Source organism: Festucalex cinctus, chromosome 7 (assembly GCF_051991245.1).
Source record: "Festucalex cinctus isolate MCC-2025b chromosome 7, RoL_Fcin_1.0, whole genome shotgun sequence".
In the NCBI taxonomy this organism is placed as follows: domain Eukaryota; kingdom Metazoa; phylum Chordata; class Actinopteri; order Syngnathiformes; family Syngnathidae; genus Festucalex; species Festucalex cinctus.
The window spans coordinates 12805480-12824611 of record NC_135417.1 but is presented as its reverse complement, the minus strand read 5'-3'; the positions used below and the strand labels follow the sequence as shown (position 1 = coordinate 12824611).

General features: G+C 40.9%; 1 protein-coding gene across 4 annotated transcripts in view; it reads right to left on the bottom strand.

The window, feature by feature from the left end:
* The window catches only part of hdac9b (histone deacetylase 9b), a 37449-nt gene extending 18579 nt beyond the window's left edge, over positions 1-18870 (bottom strand). Inside the window, exons 1-2 of one of the 4 annotated variants that reach the window (XM_077525822.1) lie at positions 18816-18870; positions 17994-18050 (exon numbers count right to left, since the gene is read on the bottom strand). In XM_077525822.1, the coding sequence (XP_077381948.1) occupies position 17994 (1 nt within the window). In that variant the 5' untranslated portion in view covers positions 17995-18050; positions 18816-18870. Of the gene's footprint in view, positions 1-2081; positions 2175-2318; positions 2844-17993; positions 18051-18815 lie in introns of those variants that run through there. The other 3 variants (XM_077525820.1, XM_077525819.1, XM_077525821.1) reach the window with 3 other exon arrangements.
* Between the last annotated feature and the right edge of the window lie 262 nt (positions 18871-19132).

Sequence of the window (19132 nt, the reverse complement as noted above, 5' to 3'; positions counted from 1 at the left end):
TTTTAGCACCGGGACGAGACACGTTCGTACCACCCTGTCGAAGGCGATTGGGTGACTCGCACCGTCTTCCGAAAAAAAAAGTGTTGACTCTCCCGCCTTGCTGTCGGTTGGAGTGACAATTTCGGCCTTCATTTAAGATGGCTGCTCAGAATGAAACGGCTTACGTGAGAAAAACAAGCCATTCATAATAGAAATATCGCTCAGTGAACAGAAAGAAGTGCAAAGTTGTTCTTACGTCTTCAGTTTGCCCTCATGTCACTAAATAAAGATGATAATCTTCCGACTGAAAACAAAGCTGTCATGTAATCATACAGTATGCTAATGGAAACCAAAAAAAAAAAAAAAAAAAAGACGTTTATGGCAGTCAAAGAGTTAAGGAAATTGGGATCGATCGGTCGGTGCACCCCTACTGGACATGATGCAAAAAAAAAAAAAAAGTACAACTATGAAGCTCTCATCACAGCAGCCATATTGGATGTTTTGCATCTTTTATGAGCGCCAAACTGGCATCAGCCATCACTGACGCTGAACATCTTCATTTGTTTTGCATGTCGCCCGCGTTTCGACGAGACGTTTGCTGATCTAAATGTCAAAATAGAATCCTGGACACGGATCGTCTTCGTCTGCTCTTCGGGACTGCAATGTGGCGCTGCAGCTCCCATTAAGTGTCTCGTTATTTTGAGCAGCTGGCGAGTCTAAAGCAGGAAACGGCGTTTTATTTTGAAGACGCCGGCTCGTCCTTGCGGCCGAGCCAGATTTCAGACTTGCGGGCGATCTGCTAACAAAGACAACTGAGCCCAATCACCAGCGATCGACAAACAACGCGCAATACCCCAACCATCAATCAGTATTAATAGCAGACAATAATGACAACAATTTACAAGTTAACATCCTCTAAAATTGCCAGTCAAAGTCCTTTGTAAAGATGATGTCACTCTCTTTGCAGATATTTGCCGGATCCTCATAAAATCCATCACCAGAAATCGGTTTCACTGATCCACAGCGAGAAGAAAAGCATCACAAGTTCACAAGTTTCGTCTCCCTCCTCATAAAGAAGCAAACAACAGATGGATTATGTAAGCCATTATTTTATCCATCACGAGTACTATCATAGTTTTTGTGCGAAAAGGTCGACGAGCCACACGAGTGCTTGTGAAATCAAACATTGTCCCATTGAAGTGGCTTTGCATGATGTTTTGCTCTCAGACCGAGATCATCAAGTTTCCTGGCTCGAGAGCCCTTTTGAAGAAATGAAACTGGATTAGCTCAAAAAGAAAAGGTGGCGCTTTCCCGTCCAGAAGAGATTTCCATTCACCTCAATTCGCAGAACACGACCGAAGACGGACGAAAGATAACAAATCCATCAGACTATTAATATATGTTGTCCTATCAGGAGCCTGCCAAGAAGGAATGATAATGCACAGACGCCTCATCTTAGCAGGCTAATGCCATAAGCCCAAAATAACTCACCTAAGAATAGTTGACCCACAGAATAAGCGAGGAGGCTCAATTCAGCCGCCGTTTGACAAACACGATTTCTTGACAGATTGGAATGTGTCGTCCTTGTCTTGCTTCGACATTTGCGAGGCTTCTCGTGCTTTCGCCTGCAGTCAAACGCAGGCTTGCTTTTTCAATTAATGTAGAGGATATGTTTGATCATGTTGAAATTAAGCCACTGCACTTTGTCCCACTTATGCAGAACATTTATTGAACAATTGCAAAATGCATAACAAAAGTGACTCAACCTGAGTTCATTCACTGCATATCGTCCTTCTCATCTCACCACATTTCCATTTGACGTCAATCCAAATATGGAGCAGTCAATATGTGAGCTTAATGGCGACATAAACAAACGTTTACATTGTCCTCTCTCAGCATTTCCATCGCACTTTTTCCACTTGCCGAAAACAAACATCCTCTTAAGTGATCTCAGTGACTCATTCGGACCGGCAAGAGCTTGCTTGGGGAAGAACAAGGCGACAGACTCACTTCCTATTCAGATTGTTTAGCACGATAACAAACGTTGCTTGAACACGCAACTTGATGAACAGAACATGCGGCGATTATCAAAATCAAAATACCTCGATTGGGGAAGAAGCGCCTGATCCGAGCAACGGAAGCCCGGCTGACAGTTGTTGTTGTTGTTGTTGTTTGCACGGGGAAAGAGAGACAATCTGAGATCGTGCAGAGTTGAGAGTCAAAGAGCGAGCGAGCGAGCGGGAGAGAGAAAATTCAGTTCAGTTCAGCAGGAAAGGAAAGAAGAAAAAAAAGAGAAAAAAAAAAGACAAGAAGGAAAAGCTGACTCGTTGATCGATCACCTGCGCCGTTGACGTTGTGCATCCCGCAGCGGTCGAGCAGCGGCTGTTCGTCAGTTGTGGACAAACTTGACTCGCCCTCGTAAATCGTCTGCAGCATTACTTCACTTAGCGCTCGGCTCGCATCGCACGTCGTCACCGAGAGAGCTCAGCCGCCCCGCAGCCGCTTTTCCTCCGCCTCCTTCCTTCCTCCTTCCTGCTCACTCCGCCGCCACCCAAACGCGAACGCGAACGCGAACGCGCTGCCTTGACTTCGTCGTCGGATTGGAACCTGCAACCGCAAAGCTGTCCTGCGAATGCGAGCCGGGGAGGCGGCGAGCTTCATTTGCATGCGAATCAACAACTGCGTGGCCCACAGGTGACAGAAATAGAACAATAGGCCGCCCCGGCTAAAAATAGGTCAGGCGAGGCGCGGGGATTGGAGCAGCATTGATGCGTTTCAAAATACCACAGCAAACAGCAGCTGTGTTGTGCAGCTCCTGCCACAAGGCAATCAAGTCTCCTGACTCCCTCTTCTGCAGATGGACGCTTCATCCCTCCCCCGCAACGACATTTGCGTCTTCATTTTCTTCTCTCAGGTGGACGAGCAAAAAGGCTCCCTTCCTTTTTTTTTCTTCTTTTTTTTTTTTTTACATTGATGTAGTTGTCAGATGATTCATAAAAGTGCTTCTTTCATGTGATTCACAACCACAACAAAATGCAGGCTCTATATTTAAATATGTCCGACTGCCATCAAAAACAAAGGCAAGGAGCTTTCCCACCTTTTGTTCACTTGATTTGGAGCACACCAGTTGACAAGTAAAGCTTCTGGTCGTGGAAACACAAGGAAAGCAAAATGTGTCAAAAACGACCCATGTGAGGTTTCGCTCTCTTCTTCCACTTGCCAAAAAAGGAAGAATGTTTTTTTTTTTTTTTTTACGCTTATTGGTAGACTTATTCGGGGTGTGAATTGCCGAGTACCTGACGATTCGATCCGATTCATCCCGATACGAATTTTTAAGTCGATTGTTGCGATTTTTTTCATTCAAATTTAGAAATCAGTAAACTTGTAGAGTGTAAGATTTGTATGAAAATGTATTATTTATTGATCGGAAACTTGAACAGCATTCAAATAAAATATTAAGGCCTCAATGTTCCGCTCATATAATTCTTCCATGCTTAAGGTGTGAAATTTAGACGTTTTGTTGAATAATTTTCCGTTAAAAATGGAAGTTTAAAAATCGATTGAGCCGCCTATTGAATCGATTCGAGAATTGCGCGATGTAGTATCGCGATATATTGCCGAATCGATTTTTTTTTAACACCCCTAGAAGACGATAGGGGTGTGAATTGCCTCGTACCTGACGATTCGATTCGTATCACGATTCACAGGTCACGATTCGATTCGATACCGATTAATCCCGATACGAATTTATAAGTCAATTGTTGCGATTTTTTTTCATTCAAATTTAGAAAATACTAATCAGTAAGCTTGTCGAGTGTAAGATTGATATGAAAATGTATTATTTATTTATCTGAAATTTCAGTCTTATAGAGGTTGTAATCTGTTTCATGTTTAAACAGCATTAAAATAAAATATTAAGGCTTAATGTTCCGTTCATATAACATTCTTCCATGCTTAAGGTGTGAATCCTAAAAAAAAAAAAAAAAAAAAAAAATCGATTTTGCCTATTATTGAATCGATTCGAGAATTGCGCAATGTAGTATCGCGATATATTGCCGAATCGATTTTTTTTTTTTAACACCCCTAGAAGACGACATGTCAACATCTCGCCGCGTCAAGTCAAACCCCAATTGAGGAGCAGATCGACATGAATTACTTGCTTCTGCACTGCTTGATCCTTTACGACTCGTGATCACACTTTTTCAAGAAAGGGTCCAATGATGGTCCATTTTCATGCCTCAAAGTGGAATCAATGCGGAAAAAAAAAATAATTCTCATTCAATTCTCATCTAGTGATGAGAATTGGGCACTGCAGTGCGCATCAGCCTTCGAAGCAACTTTCTATGACAAACAGCCAACGTGAGGTTGTTCAAGTGGTGGACACCGAAACATAAACATAAACATTTGATGAGTGCGTGTCGGTCGGCTCACTCTCCGTACGTGTGCGGTGTCGTGAAGCGCGCTTGCAACTTGCCAAGTGGAAGATGCCGTAACAGCACGACGGCAATTACGTAAAGCGTGTCAAGAGCATCTCTCACGGTTTGCACCACCTCCGCGCAACAGCCCGTGGAACGATGAGAAAATGCAAACACATGACTCATTTTCAGAAGCCAAACCCTGAGAAAATACACAATTTCACGAGCCTTCTATTAATACGTCTCCCAAAAGTAGCCAGCGTCCATTGTTGATCTAAAGTGACTCCCTCCCACAAAAGTCCAATCCAATCTGACCGCTTTGTGGCCAAGCAGCCTGCGCATTTACATTTTTCATCTTCCTTCATAATTTGACCTGTCCCCCAGCCAGAAAAAGATATTTTTAGGCGCCCCAGCTCTGACGAGTGGCTGCAGACGCACTCGCACGAGGACTTTTTACGATGTTATTTCAGCTGGGCAAACATTTAACCCCTTCATCCTTTCATCACAGCACAGCCAAGGAAGTCAAGAAGGGATTGCGCAACGGACGTTAATTACCTGCTTCTGAGACAACTCGTGAGATAAGAACTTTTTCAGAATTAAAAAAAAAACAACTTACAAACTGTAGGTTGCACATGCTCCTTATCTTCATTAATTCATCCGCTCCCAAAAACGTATCAATATGTTGTATTTTAAATGTTTCATGTGTCCCAAAGACGTATTTATACGTTTTTTTTTTGGGTTTTTTTTATGCTAGAGCATGCGGAAGGTTTTGATGCAGCCTCTGAACTGCAGAGAACAGTCGAAGCAATGGTAGTAATTACACAAACGGCCAGCAGGTGGCAGCAGAGTATAAGAGATCACCCAGGGCCATGTTGCAAAAGGCTCTTTTCCACACTATTTTAAAACGATTTGTGAATCATGATGAAACAATTTCTGAAAAAAATCTATTTTTTTCTAATCTTTCTTTTGGTAGGTTCCATGTTTTTATAGCAATAGAACACAAGACTCAATAGTCAAACAGCCAGGAGCTAATTGGGTTGCTTTGGTGAATAAGTTAGTGTTTGGCCTTCGCAGTGGATAAGATCGTGTGAGAGCTAACGAGTGGTCAAGTCCAAGGTAAAGATGGCTCAAGACGCGGAACGCCATCTGTCGCGGCATCTGTCGGTGCAAGCAGAGATTGTTGCCTGCAGCCGCAGAAGCTGACCTCCACAAAGGCCACAAATAGTTTCTCAAAAGAGGAAGTGAGTCCATCACACGAATAATATGAGAACGGAGAACCTATTTTTACGAGAGCGAGAGCGAAAGCAGTCCCGGCTCGAGTTAAAATTAGAAAGCTCCAATTGCACATTGTTGTTTTCGACGCGTTCTGCTTTTTAATGTTACGTCTATAAATTAGAGGCAATAGGTCAGTTCCTGGCATGAACTTGAAATAAATGTTAGTAGTGATTAAGCTCAAAATGCTTATTTGGGACGCGCTTCCTGCGGCTGATGAGGGATTGTGGATTGCAAATAGTTGCGTCCGATTGCCGGGGGCGCAGCAAAGCGGCAATGTGGCGAGACCGTTTTAGCTCCGCCTGCGTCACCCGTGGCCTTTGTCTACTTTAGTCCTATTAAAGCATTTAAGTGTGAAAGTCAGCATGTCTGTCACTCGCTGTCCTGCCACTGCGTGCGTGCGTGCGTGCGTGCGTGCGTGCGTATTCGACCAATTATATGCAGCCTGGACTCAAGAAAGCGTGTATTAAAAAAAAAAATTTAAAAAAAGCATTGCGATCACGAGGAAGTTATAATTTGGGCTATATGTGGAAACTGTTATGACTCATAATGAATCTTGAAAACAAACTTTTCATAACAACACGTCTGATACTGTAAATTTGAACTGCTTTATGGAAAAATGCAGTAAAAAACAAAAACTAACGTAAGAGCCACCACATTGTTTTTTTTTTAAAAAAAACTACAGCTGTGAAGTTGCACAAAACATTTCCATTCGAACCATGCAGAATTGCCAGCCTATTGAAATTAGTCATTCAATCAATCACAAAATGATTATTTCCAACAATGCACCCAGTTTGATTTTTGAAGTGACAGTGTGTAGAATTTAGTGCCATCTCGTGGTCAACTAATAGAATGCAACGATCTAAGTTCAAACTAGAGCTGTCAAGTGATTAAATGTTTTAATCAGATTAATCACATCTTAGAATTTTGATTAATCATGATTAATCACTGACTTAAAAGGTTGTTTTTTTCCCCAACATATTTTGCCGGCTAAATTTGAAGCGCACCTGTTATGTGTTAATTTTTTCGACATTTAATGTTATGAGGACGTCTTCAAAAATTTTGATCCACTGCACACGCTCATCCTGATTTTTCTAATCAATTAATTATTTGCATAATTTAAAATGGGGAAAAATGACCTATGGCACATGTAAACATTTATGAAATGTTTTACTTTAATGCATGTAGTTCTGTTTATTGCTCAAACTCCAACAGCTACCTTGAACGTAACCATCCGCTGTCAACTAAAAATAAAAGGATCATCTGCGGTCGAAATTAATAGTGTGATTAATCTGTGGTAATACAATGATTAATTGGATAACTTTTTGTTTTTTAATTAAATTAAAAGGTATAAACCGCTTCCATATTGACAACATTTTCTCAGAACGTTCCTTCCAAATGAAGCTTCTCTCTCTCTCTCTCACGCCGCAGTTAACGGCAGCCGTCCCAAGTCGACACCCGACTTGCGCGGCGTCTTCATCAGCGCAGCCTTGCGAAAGTGATGAAACCCAGCAGGGAGGCAGTCGAGAGAGCGACAAGTGTTGCAAGAAATAAATGAGGTGGACAAACACCACTCCATAGAAATGGGATCCGGCTAAGAAGATGTGTTGCTCTCTTCTCCGAGCGTCCCATCGATTTGTGCGAGGGAGGGAGCGAGTGTCGAATTGTTCTCTGAACTTCCAAACTCACACGAGAGAGAGACGGCCCGGTGACCAAATATCAAAAGATGGATGAAGTTGGTCTGTTTCTGACTTCCTGTGTGGGGATGCACAGTTTCATCACATCACTCGGGGGAGGGGGGGTAGTTCGGGGGGGATGTTCCTCCCAGGCGAAGGCCGCCAGCAAGCCCTGACGTAAGAGCCCCGCCCACTTTTTCCCCCGAGGATCTTCTCCCCGGTGGTTGCCCTGACGTGACACTTGAGGGAAGTGAACCGTCTTCCCGATTGACCTCATTGGCCGCCATCTTACTTCCATCAGTTCCTCATGAGTCACCGTAATGGCGGAAGATTTTCTATTCATCTGTGAGCAGCGGTTGCTGATGTCAACATTTGCTAGTCAGCGGCTTTACCTGTGGAAGGTTTGGAAGCGTCAAAACATGTTTCCATTTATCTCGCGGTCGGACTCATAAAAGCCTCACAACTGTCGATGCGGCGGTGAAATCCAATTAGTGTTTACATCTGGATGTGTTATGTGAGTGTTTCCTCACTAATGATTTGGCCGCGCTCACTTTTTATTAGGTTACGCTGTCTGGCATCCTGTGGCATTTCCTGTTGGACTTTCAGGGCGATATAGAAGGCACTTAACAGGTCGGATCAAATCACATTAAAAACCAAAAACATTTGAAGGCAGTCATGTTCGCAGCTTCGTTCTGAAACGCTGCCAGCAAGTTTGGTAACATAACTTAGAATCACCGTTAAGTGGAGGCCAATTTCCGCTCTTAAGAGTGAACAAATGTTTCTTCGCGTCATCAACAAAGGCCCGTAAGGGCCCGTGTACCTCACGGATACTAACTTTAAGCCAATCCCGTGTTCAAATAACTGAACTGACAAATATCTTCGGATGCAGTGCTTCTCAATTATTTTTTGTTAATTGCACAATCAGAGAACCACTGCCACCTACTGTAGTGCATGCGCAGTTGCACTTTGTTCTACTACGGAAAAACCAAAACAAAACAAAACAAAAACATGTTCCCCAGGATCATATAAGGTAGTCCTCTAGTTACAAACATTCTAAAATAGGCTGTCCGATGTCCACAAATGTCATATTTCGCCCGCAAGTAGGGCTGCACGATTAATCGAAATCAAACCAACATCGAGGTTTGGCCAAGTGCAATCATCTAATCGCAAAACAATGCGGTTTTCTTTGTCTTTTTTTTCCCCCTTTGGCGTTTGAGTGATAGCAGTATTAGAAGAATGTAGGTCAAAGCTCCTCCCCTTTGCATAGAAGAGGACGTCTCCGCCTCGTACTTTGAATCAAATAGTGACATTATAGCATTGCATTGTTAAAATATTGATCAAATTACTGACTCACAATTGTAGTGTAATATTTGTTAAATACAAAAATCTCAAATTGAATCGCAATTGCAATATTAGTCTGAAAAATTTGAATTATTTATTTATTTATTTATTTATTTATTTATTTGTTGTTGTTGAGGGACCCCCCCCGAATACATACATATATATATATATATATATATATATATATATATATATATATATATATATATATGTATGTATGTATATGCACCATCAATCACCTGCTGACTCCTCTACGCGAGTCTCAGCCTGAATCCACTGAAGCAGTCTTCCAAAATGGCAAAGGCACATTTTCAAAGCAATTTGAAACGGTCAACGTATTGTGCACTGAACTTGAGGTCAGTTTACTTTCTAACTTTGAATTGGTCTCTGACGCCGCGCGTTCATCTGTTGCCATTGGCTTTCTATAAATAGTCGCAGCACAAAAGCACACTGGAAACAAGAGGGCAGCGCTTGGTATTTTTACTGATCAATGTGCTCACCTCTGTTGGAAAGCATTGATCGGCTGGATCCAATTGACCACGTTGTTGTTGTTGTTGTACAACTTCCACCTACATACATTCAGCCCACTTGATGTTCAGCACTCTTTCAAGAAACTTTTGTGTCAAAACAACACTGTACCAATCATCACCTGGTAATTATTCATCTTCGTGACAGCTTTCATTACAGCAAGCTTTTACCGTGGCGATAGCGTGACAGTATATCGGGAGAAAGTCGAATTCTTACAGCAGTGAACCGCAGGAAGAAAACAGATGCATCGTATGTAACCGCATGCAGGCACACCCGCAACAGACACAAGTAGAACTGCAATTCTGTCAAGCTCGCTTGGCTGACCTTAAAAATATTCCCTGGAGGATCCATAAAAACAAAAGGTTGCCTATCGGAAGCGTTCTTCCACGGCACATCCTGACCCACAGTCTTCATCATCCACATATTATCTTCATATCGTGGCAAAATAAACGGCGACAACATTTGAAAACATCTTTTATCTGTTTGTCTCTGGCCCGTGATTAAACTTATAATTCGTAATAATGAACTATATGAAACACCAACTGCAATCTTATGTTTGTCAAAGTTCCGTTCATGCAGTACTTTACATGGTCCGCCTCAAATGTTGTAAGCAGGAAATCAAGTTTACTATGGGAAGGGCGAGTTGACGCTTATTGTGCAGGCCACTTCCACTTACGCCAGCACAGCCTGACGGTGCAGTTGTTTCTCCACCAGTGCATATCTCAAAGGTCCTTCCAAGCAACAATACCTCAAAAAAAAAAAAAAAAAAAGAGCTTTTCCTCTGATCATTAACGCAACACAAAAGCCTTAGCAGGAAACTTCTCTGAGTACAAGATAAATACAAACTGAAACGTAAAGGTGAATAATCAGAAAAGGGCCTCCAGAAGTACCTTTGAATGTTTTGTTTTGGTTACACTCCAAAAGCGTGGGATTTATTCTTACAACTCTCATTTGGACGGACTCACACACGTGATAAAACTTTTCACATTTGGCAGGTATTGGGTTCATTATTCTGCATGTACTGCAAGTGGTTTTCTGGGTTCCCTAGAATATTTTGAAAAAAAAAAAAAAAGCCAATCTAAATTTTGTCAGCGATACCCAACAAGAAAGGATAAAAATGTTTTTTTTTTTTTAAATAAATAAATACATCAAATAAATAAATAAATAAATAGCCTAACACAAAACTAAAATTCAGTGGCTTAAAAGAGACAATCTCATAGACGGTTTTGGCTTTAACAACTCTTCCTAATACGGGTGTCATCCAATTCCAAAGTGGAAAACTTGTAAAGCTTTTTAACTTCTACGGTGTGATGTTTTCTGAGCATGGCCAAAAGACTTGCTAAATTTACTGCACAAGGAAATAACTGGTAAAAGATCACTTCAACAAACAATGTCAGAGCCCAAAGCCAATTTTCACAATTTGTCATACCAACATCTAGTTTAAACTGGAAATGTCCAAAAATGAAGCATCAAAAAAACGTACCAGTTTAGCATTCATACAATATGCATGATTGTGTTTATAAGAGAATGATGCAAGACTTACTAATGAACGTGACATTTTATTTCTGGAATGGAATGTTCCATTCACACGAGAGTGAAACAAACACTGAGCATTCAAATTAAAGAACCCGTTAAGCTAAGCAACAAAGACAAAACCAACCATAAACAGCAAGACATCCCAAATCAAATTTGATAGCATTGAATAGCGAGAATCAAGGCAAGCAGGACAGTATGTTCTCTTTGTGTTTTTTTCCCCCAGTGAGTGTCATCACTGCGACCGGGAAGTGACAATAAGATAAGCAGACTCACACATTTCTCTGCAACATTGCACCCTAAAGGTTGACCCAGTACATAAGACCCACAATTGACATGTAACACTCACTGCTGCAAACAGAGCTACAATTAAGTACAAATGTGTCAACGTAAAAACAATTTTCAAATGTCTTTTTTTTCTTTTTACTTGTGTGCTGCTGAGCATTCCCCCCCCCCCAAAAAAAAAAATCAGTTTCCTGCCCAATAAAGCCATATCTGGAACAAGGTTTGTCAATTCAGCCATTAAAAACACAAATATTTGGAGCCCAACTCCACTTTCATGTGACTAAACATACAAATACATATTTTACTTCTCAAAGAGCGCTAAAAGTCTATTTTGGAAACAGGTGGGTCACTAACTTCTTCAATATCCAACCTTGTGTGTCCAATCCCCGTGTGACTCCCGGATCAGTTCGTTCTGCACATTTGACGCAAAACACGGAGGGGGCATCGGTCACAATCAGCCGGAACGCCATAACTCACGAGATGTCCGGAATGCGGCGGCGGTCGTCCGCGGATGAAAGGTAACTACAAAGACTTCTTGTTTTTTTGGCATAACGCAGTGTGAAAAGAGGTGCGAGTTCGGAGGATGATGGAGGACTGACGGGCTTGTGAAGTCGGAGGTTCGTCTGTTTAGGCTATCAGGGAAGAAGACCCCACCCGGCGACGGGTGATAATCAGGTTGGTCATACGAAGGCTTCTGAAGCATAACTCATTCATTCATCGCCTTCAATGATTGCACCACATTGACCGACTTCAGCAGGATGGACTTCACTCAAAACACATGTTGATTGACAGCGAGAATGGGAGGGAAATAAGATCAACCAAAAGGGGGGACAAAGTGAAATAATCACTTCGACAGTAAGCAAGAAATGATTGAATCACTCATTTTGGCCGGCCCATGACAACAAATGTTGTTTGAAATACTGAAGACACACAATAGGCCTTTTAAAGACGTGAGTAATGCATTACTCAACATTTGAACAAGATGTGAAAACAAAATGGATGTGTGGAATGTCCTATCAGATAGCTCACTGCTGACTCAAGAGAATAATTGAGCAACTTAAACGCAGTCATTTTTTTTCAACAGTGCTTGCTGGGGATCCAAATAGAACTTCCTAACCAGACAATTCTACTATTTTAAATATGGACTAAATGTGCTGCGATTGGCTGGCGACCAGTCCGGGGTGTGCCCCGCCTACTGCCCAAAGCCAGCTGAGATAGGCTCCAGCACCCCCCGCGACCCTTGTGAGGAATAAGCGGTCAAGAAAATGGATGGATGGATGGACTAAATGTGTGCATATGGGCAAAATACATGTCAATATATTTTATTTTGTATAATACTATTTTCAATGTATGTACTGTATAAAACAACAAAGTAAAAAGAGCTCTCTTGCATTAAAAAAAAAAAAATCATTCAAGGGCGGCACATGATAAAACAGCTTAACAAGAAACCATGAAAGGACTCATTTTGTACACTTTTTCTTCCTCCACAAAAATCACCTCATTCAAAACGTTAATATTATTAAACTACTACGTTTGTCTTCTATATCATTCCAAATCCGCAAAAAAATTAGGCCTACCAACGTTAGTTAGTAAGTATAGGGCAGTAAAAGAGACGGTGTAAGTAAGCGCAATTAAGACCTGCCTGCCATCTAGTGGTGACTGGTAATATTACAACCTAAAACTACAGCATATTCGTAGATCTTTTTTTTTTTTAAACAATATGTTTGCACATTTTGTTTTTTTCTTACGTTTTTCCAGAATCCCCCGCATCCCAGTTTTTTTTTTTAATTATGATGATTATGATGATTATTTTTTGTTTGTTTGTAAAAAGTAAACATTCCTTTTTACTTTAATACTTTATTTCTTTCTTTTTAATGAAGGGTCTGCTCAAAGTGTGGTTGTGCCACTTGCCCATCCTCCCCTGTACTCGAACCTCTGACTTCCTTCACTACCTTCTCCTCCTTCCTCGACAGAGGGAGAAGCTTTTCCTCCCACATGCCTCATCGCTTCCTCCTTTTGGAATCAACAGCCGCAGCCCAAACCGCTACGTCGCGAGAACGGCGCCGACTTTTTTCCACCCGGCATGCGATGCTGGATGAGGATGTGAGATTCAAAATGATTTGAATATTTACGAGCATCATCATGGTGTTGATTTCAGGACTGAAAAAAATTCAGGCTTAGCGGCCAAGACAAACAAAAGCGAATAAAGGTGCGAATGGAATTGATTTTTCATGACCCAACAAATACATTTTGGATTTCCATGCTTGTGTACTTGCTCCTTAAACCCAAACATAGCAAAGTTAAGACTTTTCAATTCCTTTCATAACAATTCATGAATGTTGGTAACGATGCAAACATTCAGCGAGTTTGACACTTTCTGTCATCCGAGCTGTGAAATGATTTTTTGGACATCTCATATTAATATGCTGCACATTCCCGCCCTCAACTTGTGACAGCAGCATGATTTCTATCCATGGACTGACAGCATGCTGCAAAAAAACAAAACAAAACAAAAAAAACCTTCCAGGCGTGTAATCATTTGCCAAACGACGGACCACATGACTGTCATGTTGATGTATATGAGAAAAAAAAAAACATTCACAGTTTTACCATTTGAAAACAGTATGGGACGATTCCAGTGCATTTCTTCCTAAACACCATGTTGTGTCTGAGTACATATACTGTAATTGTTACTTCCTGCCATCATCTAAACCTTGCGCAGTGCAGACAAAGGGAACAAAAAAGCCTGCATAGAACAGAGAGCAACACGTCCTCTGGGCATCAACAATGCTCCGCCTCCTTTCAAAACTCACTGACCCAAACCCTTTTTTTTTTTTTTTTTTTTTTTTTCCCCCAGTCTAAGAGAAATGTCAAGTCCAGACCTCGAACTTATCTCTGAGAAGGGAACATAGCAGCCAAATATAGCTGAGATGTCTCTTGACATCCACGAGACTCCGATGGGGCTCTGCTAGCAGTGCTTAATTTTAATCGGCCATGTAGTCACTTATTATAAAGCATCATAACTAAACAAAATAAATATTCACTGAGCAGCGGCGTGGTGCCGCTAGCTGGTAAGTAGTAACCTAATGGTAAACTAATCACAACAAACAAAAGCAAGGGCTATGCACAAAATTAGCGGCTCGGTTTCCCGCAATAAAAGACGCAAGAACCATGTGACATCATTTCCTCTTTGCTCAACGTTCTGTCCCGACACGACATACCCGGTCGGCTCTTCGTCCTCAACTGACAGGACAATGTTCAGTCACACTCGGAGAGCTGTTAAGTGCTAAAAGACGATTCTCAGCCGCTACCAACTGTGCATCGTGCATCCATGCCAATTTTTAGACTGGAGAAGAAACACTCACATTCTGAAATGTAAACAAGGTAAAAAAATAAGTTAAATAAAAGAGAAATCAAAGGGGGGGCAGCGAGTAGAAGCCCACAGAAGAGCTGCCAAACTACAGAAATCCACTTCCAAAACCATTTGTCTAAATTTCCTCCATATTTATAACATTATGTCAACAACATCACTGCAGGACTTTGTACTATATTATATAAGACAAGAGAAAATCTGCTCAAATGCACAAAGGGATACTTGACTCATTGAGCCATTTTCAGCAGTAAACAGTGAATATTTTGTCCATGTGGTAACTTTATTATTTTTCATGTACAATTCGTACCTTTAAAAAGTCATTTTTCCACTTGCTGTCGATTGATGATGACATCACCTGTGCTGAGGAAGCAGGTAACGACCAATCACGGCTCGGTTTGCTGACCAAACCCAGAAAACAGGTGAGCCATGATTGGTCGTCACCTGCTTCCTCAGCACAGGTGATGTCATCATCAATCGACAGCAAGTAGAAAAAATAATTTTTAAAAGGTATTAATTGTAGGCCTACATGAAAAATAATGAAGTTAGCAAATTTATTCTGGACAAAATAGTAACTTTTCTCTGCTGGAAATTGTTCAATGAGTCAAGTATCCCTTTAAAACATCATCATTACTCGATAATCATAATTGTTCATATTGTGAAGTGTGATTATTTTTTTTAACTCTGGAAAACTATTGTAATGTGTATTCTAGATTTGTCATGTTTTCATCAGATTCATCACATCTTAGCATTTTGATTAATCACATCATTAAAAATGATTTTTTTTAATCAACTTTTTTTGCCCGCCAAATTTGAAGCGCACCTGTTATATGTTCATTCTTTCAGCATTTAATGTTATGAGGACGTCTTCAACATTTTTGATCCATTGCACACTCTCATCCTCCTCTTTTTCTAATCAGTTCATGACTTTGATCATTTAAAATGAAAAAAAAAAATAACATACACAAATATTCTGAATGTCATACGCAAACATTTCGTAAATGTCAAGCTAAAGGATAATTTGCGGTCGTGTGATTAATCAATGAGTTAACACCGATTGCCAACTGTCCCATTCTTTTTTTTTTTTTAACATCCTCTATTTCAATAGCACACCTGTACACACCTACGTGCGAATTTCGTGCGGCCAAGTTGATAAAAACAAAAACGATTGTTGGCATCGATCACTTTGTCACACTACACACACAAAACACCCAGGCAATCCCCCCCCCCCCCCCCCCATCTATTGTTACTGCAAATTGTGCAGTGATATAAAGACTGCCTTCACACTGTCACGGCCAGTCAAAGATGGCCCACAGACGCAGGGAACAAATCCACAGCGAGAATGTGTCATTCATCACCTTCGCTGTGAAAAAAAAAGAAAAAAAGAAGAAGAAGCTAAATGCAAAGTACATTATGTGACGGGAATTTGTGTCAATAGGTTCACTCACACTTCTTACGGTCGATCTTAAAGTGCTGCATTGCCCGATAGTGTCTTTAAAAAAAAAAAAAAAAAAACACCAACATGCCTGATGCCAACTTTAAGATTATAATAAGAGTGAACATGCAGCGCACAGCAGGGGACGTTATGCATCATGCCGTGTTTGCGAATTCTGTTTGGTGCTTCTATGCAAACTTATCAGGTCCAGTGAATAATTCACAGACGCCTGCCAAGATTTGTTCTATCGGAAAAAAAAAAAAAAAAAAAACATTTTGTCTCATTAGCACATTCATTGGTACTAGGAAATTATGTGTCGGGCAAAGTGGAGAGTGCTGTTAAAATGACTCTCTCTCTCTCCGACACAGCTCAGATGGTACCTGCCCCCTCAAGCCATCTGAGCAGTGCAGACATCTGCGAGCGTGAACCTGCCAAGAACAAGTCGAATGTAAGAATATTAAATGTTGTGAAATGGAAAGACGGCTGAGAGGTCATCACGGAAGGCTTTCATGAAAGTAGGAGTGGTGTTTTTCCAGTGTCATGTGAAAATGTGTCCACTGGAGGCGCATGTTACTTGACTGCAGAATGTTGACACCTTCAGAAAGACCACTCAAGTGATCAAACGAGAACCAAAACAACAAACAGGACCAAAATGCACTGTATATTTTTTCAAACTGAAATTGCAGACCACTGCAAAGGTTAAGGATGAGCAAAATAAACTATGAGCTGATCGACGAGTCATCGCGGAGAATTATGACGCTTTTGTGGAGTTCATGCTGTTTTTGCCTCTTGAAATAACAGCAGCAAACCGAACTTGAGTGGCTGCAAACAGTTTGAAGTAGCAATGTGACGATATATGGATATTGCGATAAATTCTGATACTTTGTCTCCCGATAGATTATCGATACGCCTACGCAAGTATCGCGATATTTGTGGTTAACATGCAGCCACTATGAGCAATTATTTGGTGGGCCACTAGGGGGAGCGCCTCATAAGAGTGGTGGGGAAATGGACGCAAGTCTTCAGGAGAAGAAGACTCATTAGCTTACTTTTACTTGTGCAAGACGTTCATCTGTCCAGCAACTGACTCAGTTTTGCATTCGCTTCTATGAAAAATGTGCACTATATCTTCAATTTTAACATTTTTAAAACATATTTTACGTTTCGACTTTTTGAAGCACGCAATTTTTGAGGGATATTACTAATTGTAATAATGTAGTTAATTTTTTTAGTGTTACACAAAAAGATTGTGTCACAGTTTATAAACTGAAACAAATGACTACGTGACTGACGGACATGTTGACTGACAGGAGTGTTTAAGAAATACACAAATGTGTTCACAGAAAGTGGGCTCTGATAAGAAGATGTTTGTATTTGTTAAAAAATAATAATAAAATACACTAAAGTACTCACTGTGAAGAAGACACCAGTTTTAATATTGTGTTGCATTGATGGTACAAAAAAAATAATAATAATTCTCATTGAAAAAACATCAGTTTATGTCTTGAGTAGTTTTAGTGTAGATTATCATGGATTTATTACCTGACCAATATATCGTCATATTGTGAGATAATCGTTATCGTGAGCCTTGTATCACATATCGTCTCGTCTCGTGAGGTTCCCTCCCCTAGTTTGCAGTCAGAAGAAGAATGTCAGACGAAAGCTATGGAAAGTTGAGAAATCCCCGGAAACCTCACTAATAACGAAAGCATAATTTTGCTCATTGTTCGTCATTCTGCCTCTGCGGGGAGCCTGGCCTGACCTTTTCGTCATTTGGGAGAGAATCGCAGCATCGCCGCTGTTCGTCCACCACGTTCAGAGGAGCCAGGCTTGCTTGGGCATCTGTTTCGGATGCCTGGGGAGCTTCCAAAAACACCATCTGAGGCCTCGGGGAACATGTCGGACACTAATGTAAGCACGATGTGGAAAAAGCCGTCCTGGGAACACCTCGATGTCCCAGCGGAGGAACCAAGGGAGGAAAGAACGGCCGTCCATACTTTGTGGTCTCCCCCGTAACCCAGATAACAATTTCATCAAAATTGCACGTTCGATATTACATAATCCTGGACAGATACAGTACTGTATAAACAAAACCATAATTTAGAGTTTCTTTGCTACAGCCGCACTGATAATTAAGTTTTGAAGGGAAAAAAACTTACTCAAGCATGTTACTGGAGACTCTTTTCACTCTATTCACCAATTTGTTTCTTTGGTACCTATTGAAGGGAAACAAAGATTAAAAGAAGTAATTGGATTTTTGTGACAAATGAAATCTGACATTATATAAAAAGACATGGAGACATTTTCCCCACTGGGTTTGAAGAGTAGCCTACCATATGTCGATTTTTATATATTTATTGTTACATTTTTGATGCAACTGTACCACTGACCTATTATCACCCCTTTTCTTTTATTTTTAAGTCATATCCCCCCTGCCATAAGATACAGTAATTATGCCATAGAAATGAGAAATATTCCTTGTTTGAAATCTATTTCGAGGAGGAACGTCATAACGTGTAGTTTGTGACCTGAGGTGATGAAAACTGAATCAGCTTTTTTCACTCGCTGAATGAGGTCACACATCCGTGAGCAAGAGTCTATTTTTAGATTTGCTCCGAACTGTATGAGAAAACAGTGAGGACAAATCGGAATAACCTACTTGCAGGCTCGCTACTTTGCACTCGGCGGAGGCTGCGTGCCCCGAAGGAAAATACTGAGACAAATAATTCCAGGTTGCACATTTTTAAGCGCACTTACGACAACGAACGAACGAACAAACCCCACCTGGAACCGTTGCACTACTAACACCACATACAAAAATATCAATGCACGATTTGTGCGAGTAGCCTTCACTTACACAACTGTTTCGAACATCATCGACGAGTGTAAATAAAATGAGAACATTTCTTGTGTTCGCTGGCATTTTATTTGACGTGATCTTTTTAGTGATGCGCATTGAAAGTCGAGTTCGATCAACTCACGCTGCATCGCGTTCCGAGTACAACGGGGAGGAAATGTTCTTCTTGGCTACCTTGCAAGTTGCGAGCAGGGTCTGACCGGCTCGTGTTAAATTTAGAAGACGTGTAGGAGGCAAGCTGCGTCTGCGCCAGTATGACGACGGAACTATAAATAGTTGAATATTCAATGAAAAAAAGCAAATGACGACAGCCAGTGCGATAACGCCCTCTGTCAGTTCACCCCAAGACCCCGACAGGTGCATGTTTATTCAAATAAATAAGAAAATATTAAATAAATAAAATAAGAAATCTGTGATATCACATAGCGCGTAGAATTGTGT